General features: G+C 47.8%; 1 protein-coding gene across 1 annotated transcript in view; it reads right to left on the bottom strand.

Moving 5' to 3' along the window:
* The window catches only part of MMP17 (matrix metallopeptidase 17), a 163,540-nt gene extending 150,151 nt beyond the window's left edge, over positions 1-13,389 (bottom strand). Inside the window, exon 1 of the mRNA XM_084820123.1 lies at positions 12,534-13,389. Within this exon, the coding sequence (XP_084676249.1) occupies positions 12,534-12,665 (132 nt within the window). The 5' untranslated portion in view covers positions 12,666-13,389. The remainder of the gene's footprint in view (positions 1-12,533) is intronic.
* Between the last annotated feature and the right edge of the window lie 5,301 nt (positions 13,390-18,690).

Below are 18,690 nucleotides of genomic sequence, written 5' to 3'. Positions count from 1 at the left end.
TTTTTATTCAATACCATATATTCTTAATAAAACATGACACCAAAATACAACCATGTAGGTTAAAACTACAGTAACAAAAATGCATATGGTTCTAAAATCTTAGCTGAAGAGTTTAAGGGGGGAGCTTTCTAAGTCCAAGTCTCTTATCTAGCTGCCCAGCTGATAGGTAGGTACACAGGCATTGATGAGCTTCTGGATGTTAAGCAGCTGATAGATATGCCATATATATCAGAGCATGTTTGTATTAGAGATGTACAGATTCTGTTAAATCCATTCTGTCTGTGTTTTGCAGATTGTCTGGTGTCTTTCATTCTGTTATTTGCTCATTGACAGAATCGGATTTTTTTTAGGGGTGTACAAGAATTTTGTTCCACTTAGTGCAAATGCCCCCCTCCCAGTAAAAAAACAAACAAAAAACCAGTCTGTAAGTCCATGGCATCCACATGACTCAGAAAAAGCCAGCTGACTGTGAAATGCAAAGGTTGGATTAATAGAAACCAGAACTCATTTGAATCCATTCTGGATTTCTCCAGCATCCCTAATTTATATACTGTCTACAGCATTACTTCATTGTTTACTATCCCATGAAGAGTCGGACATGACTGAACGACTGAACAACAACAACAACAATATTTGATCTCAGTCTTAACTCCTCAGAAATTCCAATGAGATTAAAAGGCTTAAGGTGAACAGATATATTTCAGGCTAGACAAAATTGATTCTAAATCCTATCCTTGAGAAAACAACACCATTTACTACTTAAAATTTAATTATATCAACTTTTCTGAACACCAATATTTCAGATTTGATAGTGTATATCTTATACAATATTTATTGTCCATTAATTATCAACCATTAACTGAACACTAAGCACACCTTTGACCTAAAGTAAAAAAGTAATTTTGTTTTACCACCCAATACTCTTGCTTCCTCAAATAGCTGTTGATCTTGAGTGATTGGCATTAACTCTGCATTTTTCTTTAGATATTATCCAGGCCTCTTTGCCAATTAGTTCTTGATGATCGTTACCTTGTCGTGGTGCTGGAGCTTGAGCACCTCAATGACGTCATGAGCTAAACCGTGAAGGGACACCCAAGACAGAAAGGTCATGGCAGAGAGGTCAGACTAAATATGATCCCTGGGGAAGGAAACGGCAACCCACCCCAGTATTCTTGCCATGAAAACTAAATGGAGCAGTACAACCAGAGATATGTCGGTATACCATCGGAAGATGGGACTCCCAGGTCAGAAGATGGTCAAAATGCTACTGGGGAGGAACAGAGGATAATTTCAACTAGCCCCAGATGTGATGACGCAGCTAGCTCAAAGCCGAAAGGACGGCTAGCAGCCGATGGGGCTGATGGTGAACGATGAATCCAATGTTCTAAAGATCAACACACCATAGGAACCTGGAATGTAAGATCTATGAGCCAGGGCAAATTGGATGTGGTTATTGGGGAGATGTCAAGATTAAATATAGACATTTTGGGTGTCAGTGAACTGAAATGGACTGGAATGGGCCACTTCACATCAAATGGCCACCAGATCTACTACTGTGGACAAGAGGACCACAGAAGAAATGGAGTAGCCTTCATAATTAATAATAAAGTGGCTAAAGCAGTGCTTGGATACAATCCAAAAAATGACAGAATGATCTCAATTCGAATTCAGGGTAAGCCATTTAACATCACAGTGATCCAAATATACGCCCCAATCACAGATGCTGAAAAAGCAGAAGTAGATCAGTTCTATGAGGATCTGCAGCACCTACTGGATAGTACGCCAAAAAAAGATGTTATTTTCATTACAGGAGACTGGAATGCTAAGGTGGGTAGTCAAACGACACCTGGAATTACAGGCAAGCATGGTCTGGAAGAACAAAATGAAGCAGGACATAGGCTGATAGAATTTTGCCAAGACAACTCACTGTGCATAACAAACACTCTCTTCCAACAACCTAAGAGACGACTTTATACATGGACTTCACCAGATGGTCGACACTGAAATCAGATTGACTACATCCTTTGTAGCCAAAGGTGGCGGACATCTATGCAGTCGGTAAAAACAAGACCTGGAGCTGATTGTAGTTCAGATCACGAACTTCTTACTGCACAATTTAGAATCAGACTAAAGAGAATAGGGAAGACCCACAGATCAGTTAGATATGAGCTCACTAATATTCCTCATGAATATGCAGTGGAGGTGAAGAACAGATTTAAGGGACTAGATTTAGTAGATAGGGTCCCGGAAGAACTGTGGACAGACGTTCGCAACATTGTTCAGGAGGTGGCAACAAAAAGCATCCCTAAGAAAAAGAAAACCAAGAAGGCAAGATGGCTGTCTGCCGAGACACCGGAAGCAGCCCAAGAAAGAAGGAAGCAAAAGGCAACAGTGATAGGGGGAGATATGCCCAATTAAATGCAAAATTCCAGAGGTTAGCCAGAAGAGATAAGGAATTATTTTTAAACAAGCCATGCGTGGAAGCGGAAGAAGATAATAGAACAGGAAGAACAAGAGACCTCTTCCAGAAAAGTAGAAACATCGGAAGTAAATTCCAGGCAAAAATGGGTATGATCAAAAACAAAGACAGCAAGGACCTAACAGAAGCAGAAGAGATCAAGAAAAGGTGGCAAGAATATACGGAAGATCTGTATAAGAAGGATAATAATATCGGGGATAGATTTGATGGTGTGTAGGGATGTACGAAAGGTACTTACCTTTCGCAAATTATATTTACGGTTAGGGGGGAGGCGTTCCGTCCCTCCCCCCGGAATCCTCGCTGGGGGGGAGGCGCTCCGTTCCTCCCCCCCCCCCGGAATTCTGGCTGGCCGGCTGTGCTCCGCAGCGATTCTGCAGAGCCGCTGGCCGGCTCCGCCAGCAGCCGGACATCCGGCCGCTGGCTAGCAGGGACGCAAATGGAGGTGGCCGTAGCCGCCGCCGTTTGCGTCCCTGCAGTTAGCCGTGATAGGCTACGTAAATGTTTACGTAGACTATCACGGCTGAGTAAAAAAACCAACCCCCCCCCACGCGTACGCAAATGGCGGCGCCCATGGGCGCCTCCATTTGCATTCCTTATTTTGGCATATCTTAGTCTATGTAAACATTTACGTAGACTAAGACAGTGAAAATAAGGGGAACACAAATAGCGTAGCGTCTACGCTATTTGCGTTCCCCTTATTTTCGCCGTCATAGTCTACATAAATGTTTACGTGGACTAAGACGTGCCAAAATAAGGAACGCGCGTTTTTTTTTTACTCAGCCGTGATAGGCTACGTAAACATTTACGTAGCCTATCATGATGTTTTTTAAAAATCTAGCCGTGATAGACTACGTAAATCTTTACGTAGCCTATCAAGTTTTGTGTTTTTTTTAACTGGAAATGCCGGAGCCGCCGCTGGAGCCACCACCGCCAGGAAGATCCACCCCAGGTAAGTCTCGTCCCAGGGAGTGGCGGGGGGGTGGCAGACCGTTCCACCACCGATTTTGGGGGGCTGAATGTGCTGGCATTCGGCCTCCCTGAGATCCGTGGCGGAATTCTCTGACATCCCTAATGGTGTGGTCAGTGAGCTAGAGCCAGACATCCTGAAGAGTGAGGTTGAATGGGCCTTAAGAAGCATTGCTAATAACAAGGCAGCAGGAGATGACAGTATCCCAGCTGAACTGTTTAAAATCTTGCAAGATGATGCTGTCAAGGTGATGCATGCCATATGCCAGCAAATTTGGAAAACACAAGAATGGCCAACAGATTGGAAAAGATCAACTTATATCCCCATACCAAAAAAGGGAAGCACCAAAGAATGTTCAAACTATCGAACAGTGGCACTTATCTCACATGCCAGTAAGGTAATACTCAAGATCTTGCAAGGTAGACTCCAGCAATTCATGGAACGAGAATTGGCAGATGTACAAGCTGGGTTTAGAAAAGGCAGAGGAACTAGAGACCAAATTGCCAATATCCGCTGGATAATGGAGAAAGCCAGGGAGTTTCAGAAAAACATCTATTTCTGTTTTATTGACTATTCTAAAGCCTTTGACTGTGTGGATCATCACAAATTGTGGCAAGTTCTTGGTGGGATGGGGATACCAAGTCATCTTGTCTGCCTCCTGAGGAATTTGTATAACGACCAAGTAGCAATGGTAAGAACATACCACGGAACAACGGACTGGTTTAAGATTGGGAAAGGAGTACGGCAGGGTTGTATACTCTCACCCTACCTATTCAACCTGTAAACAGAACACATCATGCGACGTGCTGGGCTTGATGAAGCCAAGGCTGGAGTTAAAATTGCTGGAAGAAACATTAACAATCTCCGATATGCAGATGATACCACTTTGATGGCTGAAAGTGAGGAGGAGCTGAGGAACCTTATGACGAAGGTGAAAGAAGAAAGTGCAAAAGCTGGGTTGCAGTTAAAGCTAAAAAAAACCAAGATTATGGCAACCAGCTTGATTGATAACTGGCAAATAGAGGGAGAAAACATGGAGGCAGTGACAGACTTTGTTTTTCTAGGCGCAAAGATTACTGCAGACGCTGACTGCAGCCAGGAAATCAGAAGACGTTTACTTCTTGGGAGGACAGCAATGACAAATCTTGATAAAATGGTGAAGAGCAGAGATATCACACTGACAACAAAGGTCCACATAGTTAAAGCAATGGTATTCCCCCTAGTAACCTATGGCTGTGAGAGCTGGACCATAAGGAAGGCTGAGTGAAGGAAGATAGATGCTTTTGAACGGTGGTGCTGGAGGAAAATTCTGAGAGTGCCTTGGACTGCAAGAAGATCAAACCAGTCCATACTCCAGGAAATAAAGCCAGACTGCTCACTTGAGGGAATGATATGAAAGGCAAAACTGAAGTACTTTGGCCACATAATGAGAAGACAGGATACCCTGGAGAAGATGCTGATGCTAGGGAAAGTGGAAGGCAAAAGGAAGAGGGGCTGACCAAGGGCAAGATGGATGGATGATATTCTGGAGGTGACGGACTCGACCTTGGGGGAGCTGGAGGTGGCGACGGCCGACAGGAAGCTCTGGCATGGGCTGGTCCATGAAGTCACGAAGAGTTGGAAGCGACTGAATGAATAAACAACAACAAACCAACTACCCAGAATTCCTTGCAAACCTGGTTATGTCTTATGTATCTTCTCTTGAATACAACCTCTATTCCTACTGACGTATCCTTAAACATCTTCAGTGGTTCTTCACTTGGCATTTTATAGAAAGACGTCTTATATTTCTTTGAAAGAGGTGGCACAGCAATTTCTCAACAGCATCCCTGGCAGTTCCAATGCAGCTATAACCAGCCATGTCCCAGAGATATGTCATAATGTCTACTCAGACATAAGTCCCGCTGAGTCCAAAGATGCTTACTCCCAGGTAAACATGTAGCCTAAGTGCCATTTTTCAGGAGCAACTCCAACTTTGACAGAACGCCTCCCTGATGGAAGCCAGCTAAGCTCACATCATTGGGGATTTGGGGTCAGTGGTGGGGAGGGAAGAAGTCAGGAAGCTATGATTCCTTACAAGGGAAACCGTGGACATCAGTGGAGGCTGGTGGCTCTGAGGTGACTCCACTTCGGGTTTCAGTCAGAACGCTAAAGGGTAGCACCTTAGATAGGTCCTTGGGAGTTCTGACTGGTTCTGACTGAAACCCAGAGCGGATCCACAGCCCCACTGACATTAGAGCCACCAGCCTCCAGTGGTGGACATACTCCGATTATATCTGAGTGCTCAAAACCCATTTAAGGTATTTATCCAGCTCCTCTTTCCTCGAACTGTGGCTGTAATTTATAGTGGTTTAATGTCATTTTACGACATAAGCCCACTTGAAGATCCCTGGAAGACTGCAGAAGCAAGGCTTAAAGGGTTTTAAAAAATAAATTACGTACATAAATAAGAAGAGGCCAAGGTTCACTTGAAGCCCTGGATCCCATTTCTCCTGCAAACAGTATAACCATCTCCAGGAAGTGGCAAACCTAATGCTGTATCCCTCACCTTGTGTTAAAAGAGGGGAGGTCTGGCTGACATGCTTGCTTCCCCACAGACTTTTAAGAGTACAGTCCCAACTTCCAAAACAACCACTGTAATGATAAACCGTTGTAATGATGGCCTGGAACATGTCTGAATGAATCCTAAATAGTCCAATTAGACAGGAAGCACCATTTCCAGAGGGCTTATCTGTTTGCATGTATTGATCATTCCCCTTTTTCTAAAGTTTTCGGTCTCTCTGTCTCTGTCTCTCTCTGTCTCTCTCTCTCTCAGCTGGGTGCCAACAGAACTTCAGTTACAATTAGGCTTGCTGAGTTTGGGGGGGGGGAGGGGAGGGGTGATGGTTCTTCAAAATTTCTTCCTCCAGGGCTATTCCATATTATGCTCACAACATCCTTGTGAGGGAGGTTAGGTTTGAGAGATGGTGACTGGCTCAGCATCACCCAGTGAGTTTCAGGTAGGGGTGCTGAAGAAATTCAAGATGGCCTAAAATGAGCTCGGGTTTCTAAGAATCCGACCTGCAGAATCCGCTGTGGAGGCCATAGACTTCTGGATCCCTCTTTCTCTCTCTCTTTTACTTTCCCAATATTTATGTATATTTATTCATACGAAAATATGCAAGTTTCTGCTGAGGAAAAGTTGGATGGAATGGGGGTACAGTAAATGTTTCGTGCAAAGTTAAATTATGTCCACTGTTAAGAAACCTCTTACATAATTATTTGCGTATTTTTCTACATGACGAAAAAAATAGATCTGTCTGTGAGCAGACGACGAAACAAAAAGTGCTTGACAATCCGCGAAACACAGACGGAGCGGATTTCACGCAGTCCATACATCCCTAGTTTCAGGGCTGAATTTGAAACCAGACTGTCCTGATTCGAGACCAATGATTTACCTCTGCTGATCTTCCTACTATACCACACTGGTTACTACCGCACTGCACCAGTGATTACATTTTAGTTTAGTTTAGGTTTAGTTTAGTTTAGTTTAGTTTTAGTTTTAGTTTTAGTTTTAGGTTTAGTTTAGTTTTAGTTTAGTTTAGTTTTAGTTTAGTTTTAGTTTAGTTTTAGTTTAGTTTTAGTTTAGTTTTAGTTTAGTTTAGTTTAGTTTAGTTTCAGGGCTGAATTTGAAACCAGACTGTCCTGATTCGAGACCAATGATTTACCTCTGCTGATCTTCCTACTATACCACACTGGTTACTACCGCACTGCACCAGTGATTACATTTTAATTCTGCCTGGCTGCCAAAAAGCTCAGGACAATCTACATAGTTCCCTTACATTGGGAACCAAGTTAGGACCATAGGAAGCTGCCTTATACTGAGTCAGAGCCTTGGCCCATCTAGCCCAGTATTGTCGACACTGATTGGCAGCAGCTCTCCAGGGGTTCAGGCAGGATTCTTTCCTTGCCCTACCTGGAGAAGCCGGGGATCGAACCTGGGACCTTTTGCATGCCAAGCATGTGCTCTGTTACACTGAGCTATGGCCCCTCCCTTGAAGCCGTTACTTGAACCAAGGCTGGCGTCAAAGGCAGGCATGGTTGGGCATCTGCTGAGGTGCCACATCCTAGCAGGGGCCCCTCTGACAAGGACCCCATGGAGTTGCTCCCCATTTCACCTTTGCAACTGGCTTGTTCACCTGCCTCTCACTCTGGCCCAGACAACAGCGGTGGCGAGAAGGAGGAGCAGGAGATGCCACGGCCTACTTGCTCCAGCTGCTGCCAATGGCAATGAGAAGGTAGACTCCATGAGAAAGGGGGCCCATTGAGGATGTCTTGCTCAAGAGCCCTCCAAAATCTAGACTCAATCTGCCTGCATCTGTACAAACCTCCCCAAGCGTGAAGATGCGCTACAGCGACTTTGCTGATGTGCCCGCCGCTAGCATCAATTAGATTAGCGGGCACAAGAAAAAGGTCCTTTTCAGTGTTGGGCCCCTCCTATGTAGAACTCCCTCCCCCAGAATATACATGGGCTCCCTCCCCATCTTCTTTTAAAGGCCCCTTCAAAACCTTTTTTATTTCAGTCCACCTCTGGATAAGGAGTGCTTTTAGTCTGTTCTGCAGAGGTTTTACCTTTCAGTGGGCTGGCTTTGAATTGTGAACTCTTTCAAAGCATCAAATGTTTCATCATTAGCATGCTGCCTCCTGAATTGGGTTTTTAATATTTTTGCCCTTAATATTCAATGCCATTTTGGAAATTATAGACAGCGAAAAGCAATACAGAAGTACCGGAAATAAAAGACTTTATCCTCACCAACAGGAATTTGTTTTGTGGTTTTACTCTTCCCAACTGCCATGCCGGTGTATGTGTGTGTGGGAGACTGACAGGGGGTGGGGAATAAAGCCCTTCCTCTCTGTGTGCTGTTGCCCTGATCCTGTTTACTTTTAAGAAAGGAAAACCCTGTGTGGAGCTGCCTGCGATGTATTCCACTAATGTGTAGCTTGTTCCTAAGAGTGAAGATCTAAACTAAGGACTTCCCGTTCCAACTTCAACAGCTGCTCCTCACTGGCCCTCAGCTTTATCCTCTCCATGTATGGCAGGTGAATCTCTCAGAGGCAGCCAGCCCATTCCAGTGTACCATATTCAGAAGAAACATGGGAGAAAGGAGAACAGGCAGCATAACTACTGGGAATCGCAACCGAGATTCTAAGTATGCTTGCTTGGAAGGCAGTTCCTCAGAAATCCGTGGAACGTCCACCCAAGGAACAGTATTTAAGGGCGCAATTCTGTGCGTGTTTACACAGAAAAAAAGTCCTACAACTCCCAGCATTCCCCAGCCAACAGCAGTGGGTTAACCTTAAAAACTTCGATGTTTAAAATAGGGCACTACTTAGTATAGAGGGGCCATAGCTCAGTGTGATGGAGCACATGCTTTGCATGCACTAGGCCCCAGGTTTAATCCCCAGCAGGTAGGGCGAGGAAAGAAACCTGCCTGAACCCCTGGAGAGCCATTGCTGCCAGTCAGTGTCGACAATACTGGGCTAGATGGACCAAGGGTCTGGCTCAGACTAAGGCAGCTTCCTATGTTCCAGATGGTAAGGGTAATGTTCTCGGGCATATGATACAAACCAATGGTGAAAACCATTGGTGGTTTTCCTCCATGTATGGGGCGCCCAAGTACAAAAAGGTTCCACCTGGATGGAGGAAGATAAATCCTCAATGGTAAACTTATGTACTGTGAAGTACAAACTTGCATACTCCCACACTGTGCAGCCCATTTCTGTGCTGTCATTCAATTAGGGATGACTTTTCAGACACCATTGTGTTTTCTGGGTTCTCATTCTAGGAACATATGGGGGTGGGGAGGTGGAGAAGAAGATCCTTGGAAACACCTATATCAGACCCAAGCCCAGCCTTCCCCAATGAGGTTCCCCCCAGATGTTTTGGACTACAACTCCCAGGGTTCCTGACAGTTGGCTATGCTAGATAGGGCTGATGGGAATCGAAGACCAAAACAACTGGAGGGGACCACATTGGGGAAGGCAACTCTAACCTGTGAATTTTAAGGTCATCATTTGGATCCCAGTTTAGGGCGCAATCCTATGCATGTTTACACATAAATAAATCCTACAACTCCCAGCATTCTGTCTAAGGGATGCTGGGAGTTGTAGGACTTACTTTTGTCAAAACATGAATAGGATTTCACCTTTAGTCATAGGGTGGATCACCCCCTGTAATCAGTGAGACAAGTTAGTTTATCAGGCCTAACTCAAGTCCCACTGTTTTCAACGCTTCTGCTCTAAGTATATGACTAAATCTCGATCCAGCCCAATAAAAATAACACTTAACTCTGATATAACACTTGAGTCATCAAAGGGTTCCACGTGCATCATCCTGCCACTCCTTAACATCATGCTGTGAAGTTTGCCACTGTTTTATTTGCCCATACCGCAGAACGTATCTCGTTGAAGAGCACCTTGGGAGTCCACAACAGAGGCAATATAGAAACCGGAAACGTCTTGGTTCACAACTCATTCTTGTACTTAATTTATGTATTGGATGGATATCCCGTCTTTCTTCCATCGCAGAACTCAAGGCAAGGCGCATGGCATTCTCAGACAGTCTCTCATCCAGACGCTGACCAGACCCAGCCCTGCTTAGCTTCAGCAAGCCAGGTTACGTGCCCTGAAACTATGCCCTGAGCCCTAGTTTGAGCTAGTGAAGCATACTGGCCAACTACATTCATTTAGACCTGGCCATGCTGGCTGGGAATTATTTATTTATTTATTTATTTATTAGATTTCTATACCGCCCCATAGCCGAAGCGCTCCGGTTAGATGGCATCCCCCCAAATCAAAATATTGAGTTGATCTGAAACCATCACTTGCCTGTCCCACATGCCTTGTGACTTCCTTTATCCCCTCTCAGACATTTTGTTTCCCAGCACTCCAAGGAACCCAACACACAAGTCATCTCTTCTCTTGATCAGAGCACAAATGGAGAACTGGCAGTCCAAATGACCCTTCCCCATATCATCATCCCCATCCAGCCCCTGGAACCTGCCAAGCTTTATTTATTTGTAAATTTATATCCCACCTTCCTCCCATCATGGAACTCAAAATGACACACAGAGGGTCATGTGTGTCAGGATGGTTTCCCATCCAAGCTCTGACCAGCCATAGATCTACTAAGCTTCAGCAAGGGGTTTGTAACAGAAACCATGCGCTGGGACATGGCACTCAACGCATGGTTAGAAAAAATGAAAAACAATAAATGTCTGCTCAGTTTCCCTCGTGACAAAAATAAAACCTGCTCTGAAAGGTTGTGCATGTCATACTTGTAATATCTTTCAATATCTTTGGGTTTTGCCTGTGGCTACTCAGGGAAGCCATGGCTTCCATAACTGTGAAGACCCCTGTCCTAGGTAGAAGAGGGTTTCTTACAGAACCTTCTCATCCATGGAGAGGGACAGAACCAGTGGAAAAATGTATTTCTTCCCCAAAAGGAGAATCTGGGCAACAGAGTGTCCCCTAGGAACACATAAGCAAGGAAAGCTTTCCCAAGCCAGGAGACACAGATCCTTCCTGCATTTCTGGAGGGTGCAGCATCAGGGTTGACCAACATCTGTACTAGCAACGGAGCTAGCAAGCCATTGCCAACTACTAAATATCTTTCGTTGCTCAGAAGCAAACACACAGACCCTAGAAAGAGCTTCCAACAATTACCCAAATATGGACAGATTGGAATGAGCACAATGCCTCAGCGACACCAGTTCTGGGTACGGCATGAACGCCAACCGGTTCATTGAGCCATCTTGTAGACCGGTTCGGTCTCCCCAGGGTGAATTTCTATTGTACAAAGAGATCGCCTCCTCTTTATTAATACAATTATGGTCGTTTGGACATGGGGCAGCAGGAAGAGATTATTTACATATTTTTTCATGAGGAAGCAGAACCATCTCTGCCTGCATAACAAAGGAGAAAAAATACCCACGAATTTAACCACACAATTCTACAGCCAGTATTAACAATATGCACATCTCTGTATTCACAAGAGATCAAGCCATTCGTATGAACAGGTGACTCAGTCAGCCCTAGATCCAAAGTGGCAGCAAGTTGATTGATTTTTCTCTACCAAGGGATTTAAAAGCCTAGGGAAAGTTATGGTTCCCTGAGGGTGGGGTGGGGGAGCGGGGGGGGGGGATTGCTCCCAACTGCAGTGCTCTCCCCCCAAAACCACGCGGATGGCCACAAGCAGGTGACTAACAGCGCAATCCTTTCCGTGCCTACTCAGAAGTAAGTCCGTGCGCCTGCCCCAGTTCACTGGGGCTTACTCTCAGGTAAGAGGGCAGAGGGCTGCTGCGACCTTCTGCCCACTTACCTAGGAGTAAGTGGGGACACTGTGGGGGCTTACTTCCGAGTAAGCACGTGCAGCAGGACCTCCTCCCCACAATGACACACACCTTTCCCCCCCCCCCGACACCCTCGTGCAACAACGGCAAAGAAAAAAGTCCCTTTGAAGATCTACTGCGGCTTGCTTCCGAGTAAAACATGCCCAGCTGCAAAGGTCCTTGGAAGCACGCGTAAAAATAAAATAGAACGAATACATATACAAATAAATAAAGGAACAACCTGTTCCCTCCACAAACACACACTCTTTCTCTCTGCCTGCCAGCAGTTCAGCTGATCACACCAGCCTCCTAAGCCCCCCAGGGACACACACACACACACACACTCACGCCCGCAGGAAACAGGCGAAGTCCTTCTCCTTGATGGTGTGACCGCTGCTACCCCAAAGCGGAGAAGCCAGGAAGCTCTATCAGTCGCATCCAGAAAGAAGTAACGCAGCGAGGGCGCTCGGGGGGATTTTTTTGCCCCCTCTCCAAAGCTCGGGGAGAAAAAGAGCCCACAACTTCCATCCTTGCGGCCATTGACAAGGAAGGAGAAAGCCGGCTCCGTTTCCCCCCCCCCCGGGGGATTAACGGAGAAACTGGGGGCTCTTGCTTACGCCGCTCCCCCCACCCGCCTTGCGTCCCCCCCCCCAAACCCCTTCCGAGGGGGAAAAAATAATTCACATTTGTTTTTAAACCATCTGGAGGATCAACTTACGACTCCCAGCGTAATCTCCTCGGCGGTGGCTGTGGGCGCTGCCAAGGTCCGCCGCGAAGCCAGGCAGACGGCGAGCATCAGAAACATCTCCTGGGGGGAAGCGCTTTGCCTGGGGGCCCCGCTCCACAGCATGCCTCCTCTCCGGGCTTTAGTCCGCCGCCGCCTCCGGCTGCTCCGAGGAGCGGGGGAGCAGAGGGCGCCCGGCTCCGGCGATCCGCAGGGGGGAAGAGGCGGAGGGCGACATCCGAACTCGATCGCCCCCCCGGTTGCCGCCGCCGCCGCCGCCGCCGTCGGGACTGGCCTCGCCAAGCGCGCGCGTCAAGACGCGTCGGGGCTCGGCGGGCGCATTCCGCGGTGCTGTCCCTCCTCGCAGACGCCGGGACGGGGAAAAGTGCGCGGGCGGGGGGCGGGGGCGTTTAAAAACAATAATTTAAAGGCAGGTAAAAGCGGGGGCGTTTAAAAATAATAATTCAAAGACAGATCCGAGAAGGTGTTATTTACCCACCCCCGCCCCAACTTTTCTTCGTGCGCAACCGGCTCCCCTTCGATGCCCAGCTGTGCGCCTTGCGGGGTTGGGGAGGTTGCTGGGGGGCGGGGGGGCAGGCGACAAAAATAAATAAAATATCGCCGGCTTCGTAAATCGCAATAAAAAAATTCGCTGGCAGGTTTTCCTGCGCGCGTTTCCCACCCCGCGTCGCCGCTCCCCCCTCCCCCGAAAGCTACAATCCAGCCCCGACGTGCGCCCTCGCCAAGCCTCCTCCGGAGCGCCGAGATCGCCGCCGCCCGGCGCCGTCGAGGAACCAGCAGCAGAAGCGACCGCGGGCGCCGCGCAGCCTTCGCCCGCCTCTCTGAGCGCGCCGGAGCCCGGCCCGGGAAGTCCTTCAGATGAGGAGGAGAGGAGAGGCGGAGGAGGGAGGGGCCAAGGGGAAAGAGGCGGGGCCCGGTCGGACTCGGGAAAGGTTTGGCGGGGGTGGGGGGTGCTTTCGCTGGTGGCTGCCGGCCCTGGAGGCGGCCGTTGGCTGCGATCGGACGCGCGCTTCCTCGCGAGGAGGCCCCCTCGCGGAAGGCAGCCGGGCTTCCTGGCCGCGCGCGCCCACTGCGCTTGGAAAGGCTGCGGTCTCGCACGCGTCTTCCGTGGGGAAAGAAAGCCCGGTTGAATTCACTGGGGAGGGCGGCTTCCTTGCGAGTAAGGCACACCCAGCCGGATAGGACTGCCAAAACGCAGGGCGATGCGCCTCCCCCCACCCTCGCGGAAGGCGGAAAACGGGCGCGGATCCCACGGGCAAGGCTTCCCTTTGGCCTCTTACTCAAGAGGAAGCCCCGCTGCGAGCGGCGGCTGCCGACCCTCTGGCGTTCATTTTCTTTACTACTGCAACAGCAAGCGTCAGCACATGCTCCCTGGTAAGGGTTAAGTTCCCCTACTACTTGCAAAACACAAGGAAAATGCAATATTAAAATACAAGCTGTAGAATTCAGTGAGCTGCGTTCAGTGTTAGTCTACCTTAAGTCCCATTCATTTTAATGCAACTACTCTAACTAGGACTAACATTGGATATTTTTAATTTCACACACACACACACACACACACACAATATATATATATATATATATATATATATATATATATATAAAAGTATTTCTGGTGGAGGAAAAGGCAAAAACAATTAGGAGCTCATTTTAAGACAAAACAAAACACACACAGCTTTCAGGCTTCTCCAAGGTGGTGCGCTCCAGATGTTTTGGACTACAGTTCCCAGCATTCCTCACCATTGGCCATGCTGGCTGGAGCTGATGGGAGCTGAAGTGAGATGTAAGTTGTTGTTGTTTAAATCCTAGTTGTTTAAAGGTCCTGAGTGAATTTAAAAACGGTATTTGCCTGGTGCTGAAAAGACCACCAAGGTGGCCTTTATGGGGAAGCAATTCCACAGCCGGGGTGCCACCACTGAGAAGACCCTCTCTCTAAAAGCCACCTACCCCATCTCATTTGTCAGGGGCCCATGCGTCAGGCAATCTGAGGAGGATCTTTACAGTTTGGGCTGGTATATAGGGGAGAAGATTATTTTCCAGTGTATATTTCTGGCTCAGGTTAATATACCCTCAACATTTCAAACAGTTGTGCAAAGCCCCTATATCCACAACCAGGATTAGTTTAATTGTGAGCTCCCCCCAGCTCCATGGTGCTTTACCACAGTTTGTCAAGCTGTATTTACACTGCAGTAGCCCATTCTCCTCTGATTTTGAAGGGTGGACTCCCTTGCCCTCTTTTGGGTTAAAGTACATTGTATTTCTTTTTAATTATCTACTCGATGATTTCTAAACTGTCTTCAGGGCTGGCCCTCCTATGAAGAGGGGTGAAGCCCTTGCCTCAGATGGCAGAGCAGAAGGAGTGGCACACTACATGCTCATCCCCAACACCACCAGGAGGCCCCCCTGCAGGTGCTACTGCACAGGTGCTGTTGGGTGGGTGCTCCAGAGAGCCCTGCCAGCCGCTCCCCCACTGTGCCATTTGCCACAGTGGGAGAGTGGAGCCAACAGGGCTCTCTGGAGTTGCTGCCCAGTTCAGCAGCACAATACCGGGCACTTCAGAGAAGCCCCACAGCCCCAGTCATAGGGGGAGAGCAGCCAGTGGGGCTCCCTGGAACAGACACCCACCTTCCAGCTCACCTTGAAGCTTCTTTCAGGGTGATCCAGAGACAGGTGGGAGGTCTCTCTGAAGAGCTGTGTCAGTTGTAAAAAGTGGCCAGCGTGGCCTGGCCAGGCCCAGATGCCTGGCTCTGAGGGGTCCTTGCTTGGAGCCAGGCATTGTGTGAGGGAGTGTCCCTGGAGATCACCTGTACCATGGACCATCTTTAGGGATACCCCTCCTCCCTCCATGCCTGGCACTGAGGAAGGACCCCAAAGAGCCAGGCATTGGGGCCTGGCTGTCCCTTTGCAGAGCCACACCAGCCACTTTTTACGGCTGACACAGCTCTGCCGAGATCAGTGGCAGTCATGGCAGTGGTGGCAGCGATGGAGTCAGTGGAGGCTGGTCACTCTGATTGTGGTGGGGCTGTGCATCTCTTCTGGGTTTCAGCCAGAACGCCAAGCCAGAACTCTAAAGGAGCTATCCAAAGTGCTGAATGCCACCCCTAACATAAGGTCAGCACCTTGGGTAGCTTCTTTAGAGTTCTGGCTGTTTTCTGACTGAACCCCAGAATGGATTCATAGCCCCACCAGAATCGGAGCTGCCAGCCTCCACCGATGGAGTAGTAGGTGGAGTGTGGGGGGAGTTGTGGCATGTGGTAGGCGGGAGGCACAGCAGAAATATCCATGTGCCTCCCCCCCCCCCCTGAGGCAGCAAGAGAGCCTGGGCTGACCTTGATTGTCTTTCAGGACATTCGAGCCTTTCCATGGCAGCACCCCATTTTCAAACCAAGAAATAAGAATATATAAAAAACCACCCATCTTAGAAGTACATCTGCCTTCCCCTACCTGGTGCCCACCAGATGTGCTGGGCTGCAGTTCCCAGCATCCCCAGTCAGCATGCTGCAGGCCAACACATCTGGAAGTTGGGGAAGGCTGAAATACGTACAGCCCTTCCAATGAAGAGTACAAAGTAAATCCAGGGACAAAAATGTAGGGTGAATTCCTATACATGTTTAGACAGAAAAAAGTCCACCAACTCCCAGCATGGCTGGCTGGGGAATGCTGGGAGTTGTAGGACTCTTTTCTGTCTAAACATGCATAGGATCATGCCCTAAGAAAATGCAGCTTGAAATGTCAACACGTCTTTAACATCGAGCAGCAGCAATGAATAATGATGGAACCACATGAATTTCTCAGAGGTGAAGTCCATCAATGAGGGGCCACCATGCAGAAAACCCACGAAGTCCTGGCACCCATGAAGTGATAAGCCACAGAGTACGGCCTCAGACCTCCATCTTAAGTCAGGGACCAATGGATGGAGGCAGCCTTCATTGCCCAAATCCTAGTCTAAAGGTGCAATCCGGTGTGGTGCAGTGGTTAGAGTGTTGGACTGGGACTCAGGAGATCTAGGTTCTAGTCCCCACTCAGCCATGAAACTCACTGGGTGACTTGGGCAAGTCGCTGACTCTCAGCCTACCCTACCTCACAGGGTTGTTTTGGGGATAAAGCAGAACCGCCTTCGGTTCCCTGCAAGAGGAAAAAAAGATGGAATCGAAATGTAATCACCATCATCCTAGACCCACTTACCTGGGAATAAAGAGGGTCCGAGATAGAGGGCTACCACTCCAAAAGCAGGGCCCAGCCATTCCGTCTCTTCCTCCTGAACAGATTTTTTTGTGGAAAGAAAAAAGATAGATGCAGTGGTGGGAAAACATGGGAAGGTTACAAGAGGAAGACATATTTTCTGGACTCCTCCGGGCAGAATGATGGCGTGATAACAGTCTTATCAGAAGTGCCCCAGGATTCTGGTTGTTCTATTCCATTCCCCTTCAATCATCCCAGACTTCAGCTTACCGTGAGTTTGTCTTGAGTTGCTCCTCATATAAACACTCGCTCCGCTGTTAACCCTGGGTAATTGCTGGTGAACCCCGTGCTGAAAGGGTTTGACGCCCATACCCTGACAACGACACAGGTACTATTATCACGGTCGGACTGCGACAATTTGCTTTCTCTCTCTAGACCGGAGGAAAGCAAATGATGCTGGTTTCAGCTGTGCCAAGGCAAATTTATTTTAATAATTCAAACACTTCCAGGGCAAGAGATGCTTGCCACAGGCTAAACTCACAACAGCTTTCTCCCCCCCCCCCCGCTCCAAGGCCTGTCTCTCTTGTCTTCTTGCTTCCCAGAATCACGGTTCTTCATCTCTTGCAGAGAACTTCAAGCATGCTCGGCCCCATGGAATCGCCATGGCCTGCAACACAACCTTCCCTTTGGTCTGGCAGCAGCCGGGCTGGGGGTTAGGAGTAGGGATGCTGGAGAAATTCGAGACAGACTAAAATGAGCTGGGATTTCTTAAGAATCTGACCTGTGGAATCCGCTGCAGAGCGGCCCCCTCAGGCCATGCGGAGTCCGTGGGCTTTTGGATGATGTCTTTTACTTTCCTGAAATTTACGCATATAAATTCGTAGAAAAATACGTACGCTTCTGCTGAGGAAACATTAAAAGGAATGGGGGACAATACGCTAAATGTTGCGTACCAAGGCAAATTATGTAAATGCTTATGAAAATATTTATTTATTTATTTCATTTCTATACCACCCAATAGCTGAAGCTCTCTGGGCAGTTCACAAAAATTCAAACCAAAAAGCACACAATAAAACAATATAAAATATAAAAACATTAAAACCACAATATAACAATATAACAATAAAACCAGAATACAACCAGAATAAAACCTAGCGGCAATGCGTAGATTTAAAATACAGATTTAAAAAAGCAAAGCTAAAAGTCTAGAAAGCTAAAATGCTAAAAAGCCTGGGAAAATAAAAAGGTTTTCACCTGACGCCAGAAGGAATACAATGTAGGTGCCAGGCGAACCTCACTAGGGAGCTCATTCCACAGCTGGGGTGCCACAGCAGAAAAGGCCTTCCTCCTAGTAGCCACCCACCTTACTTCCTTCGGCAGGGGCTCATGGAGAAGGGCCGCTGAGGATGATCTTAAGGTCCAGGCAGGCACATATGGGAGGAGGCGATCCTTCAGATAAAATTATTACTTATGTAATTATTTGCATATTTTTCCTCATGACGAAAAACAATATTTGCACCTGATCTCGTCTGATCTCGGAAGCTAAGCAGGGTCAGCCCTGGTTAGTACATGGATGGGAGACTGCCTGGGAATCAGGCTTCCCCCTGGTTCGTAGTTGGATGGGGGACCGCCTGGGAATCAGGCTTCCTTCACTGAGCAGGGGGTTGGACTCGATGGTCTTGCAGGCCCCTTCCAGCCCTATGATTCTATGACTTCTATGACAATCCACGAAACACAGACGGAGCAGATTTTACACAGTGTGTACATCCCTAGTTAGGAGACATGATCCAGCCGAGCAGCCATTCCGATGAACTTTGAGTACCGACAGAAATCAGCATCAGGTGTTCTTAGGTCAGCATTATCCTGCAAGCAGAACAGAAGGGCCAAGAGCGCAAGGGGCGTGCGTCGGCGCCTTTGAGGCTACCTGGGCCCAACAGCAGCAGACACA

This window comes from Heloderma suspectum, chromosome 13 (genome assembly GCF_057233095.1).
Source record: "Heloderma suspectum isolate Gila_16-S chromosome 13, 16-S_ref, whole genome shotgun sequence".
NCBI classification, from domain to species: domain Eukaryota; kingdom Metazoa; phylum Chordata; class Lepidosauria; order Squamata; family Helodermatidae; genus Heloderma; species Heloderma suspectum.
This window is presented reverse-complemented; position numbering and strand designations above follow the sequence as displayed.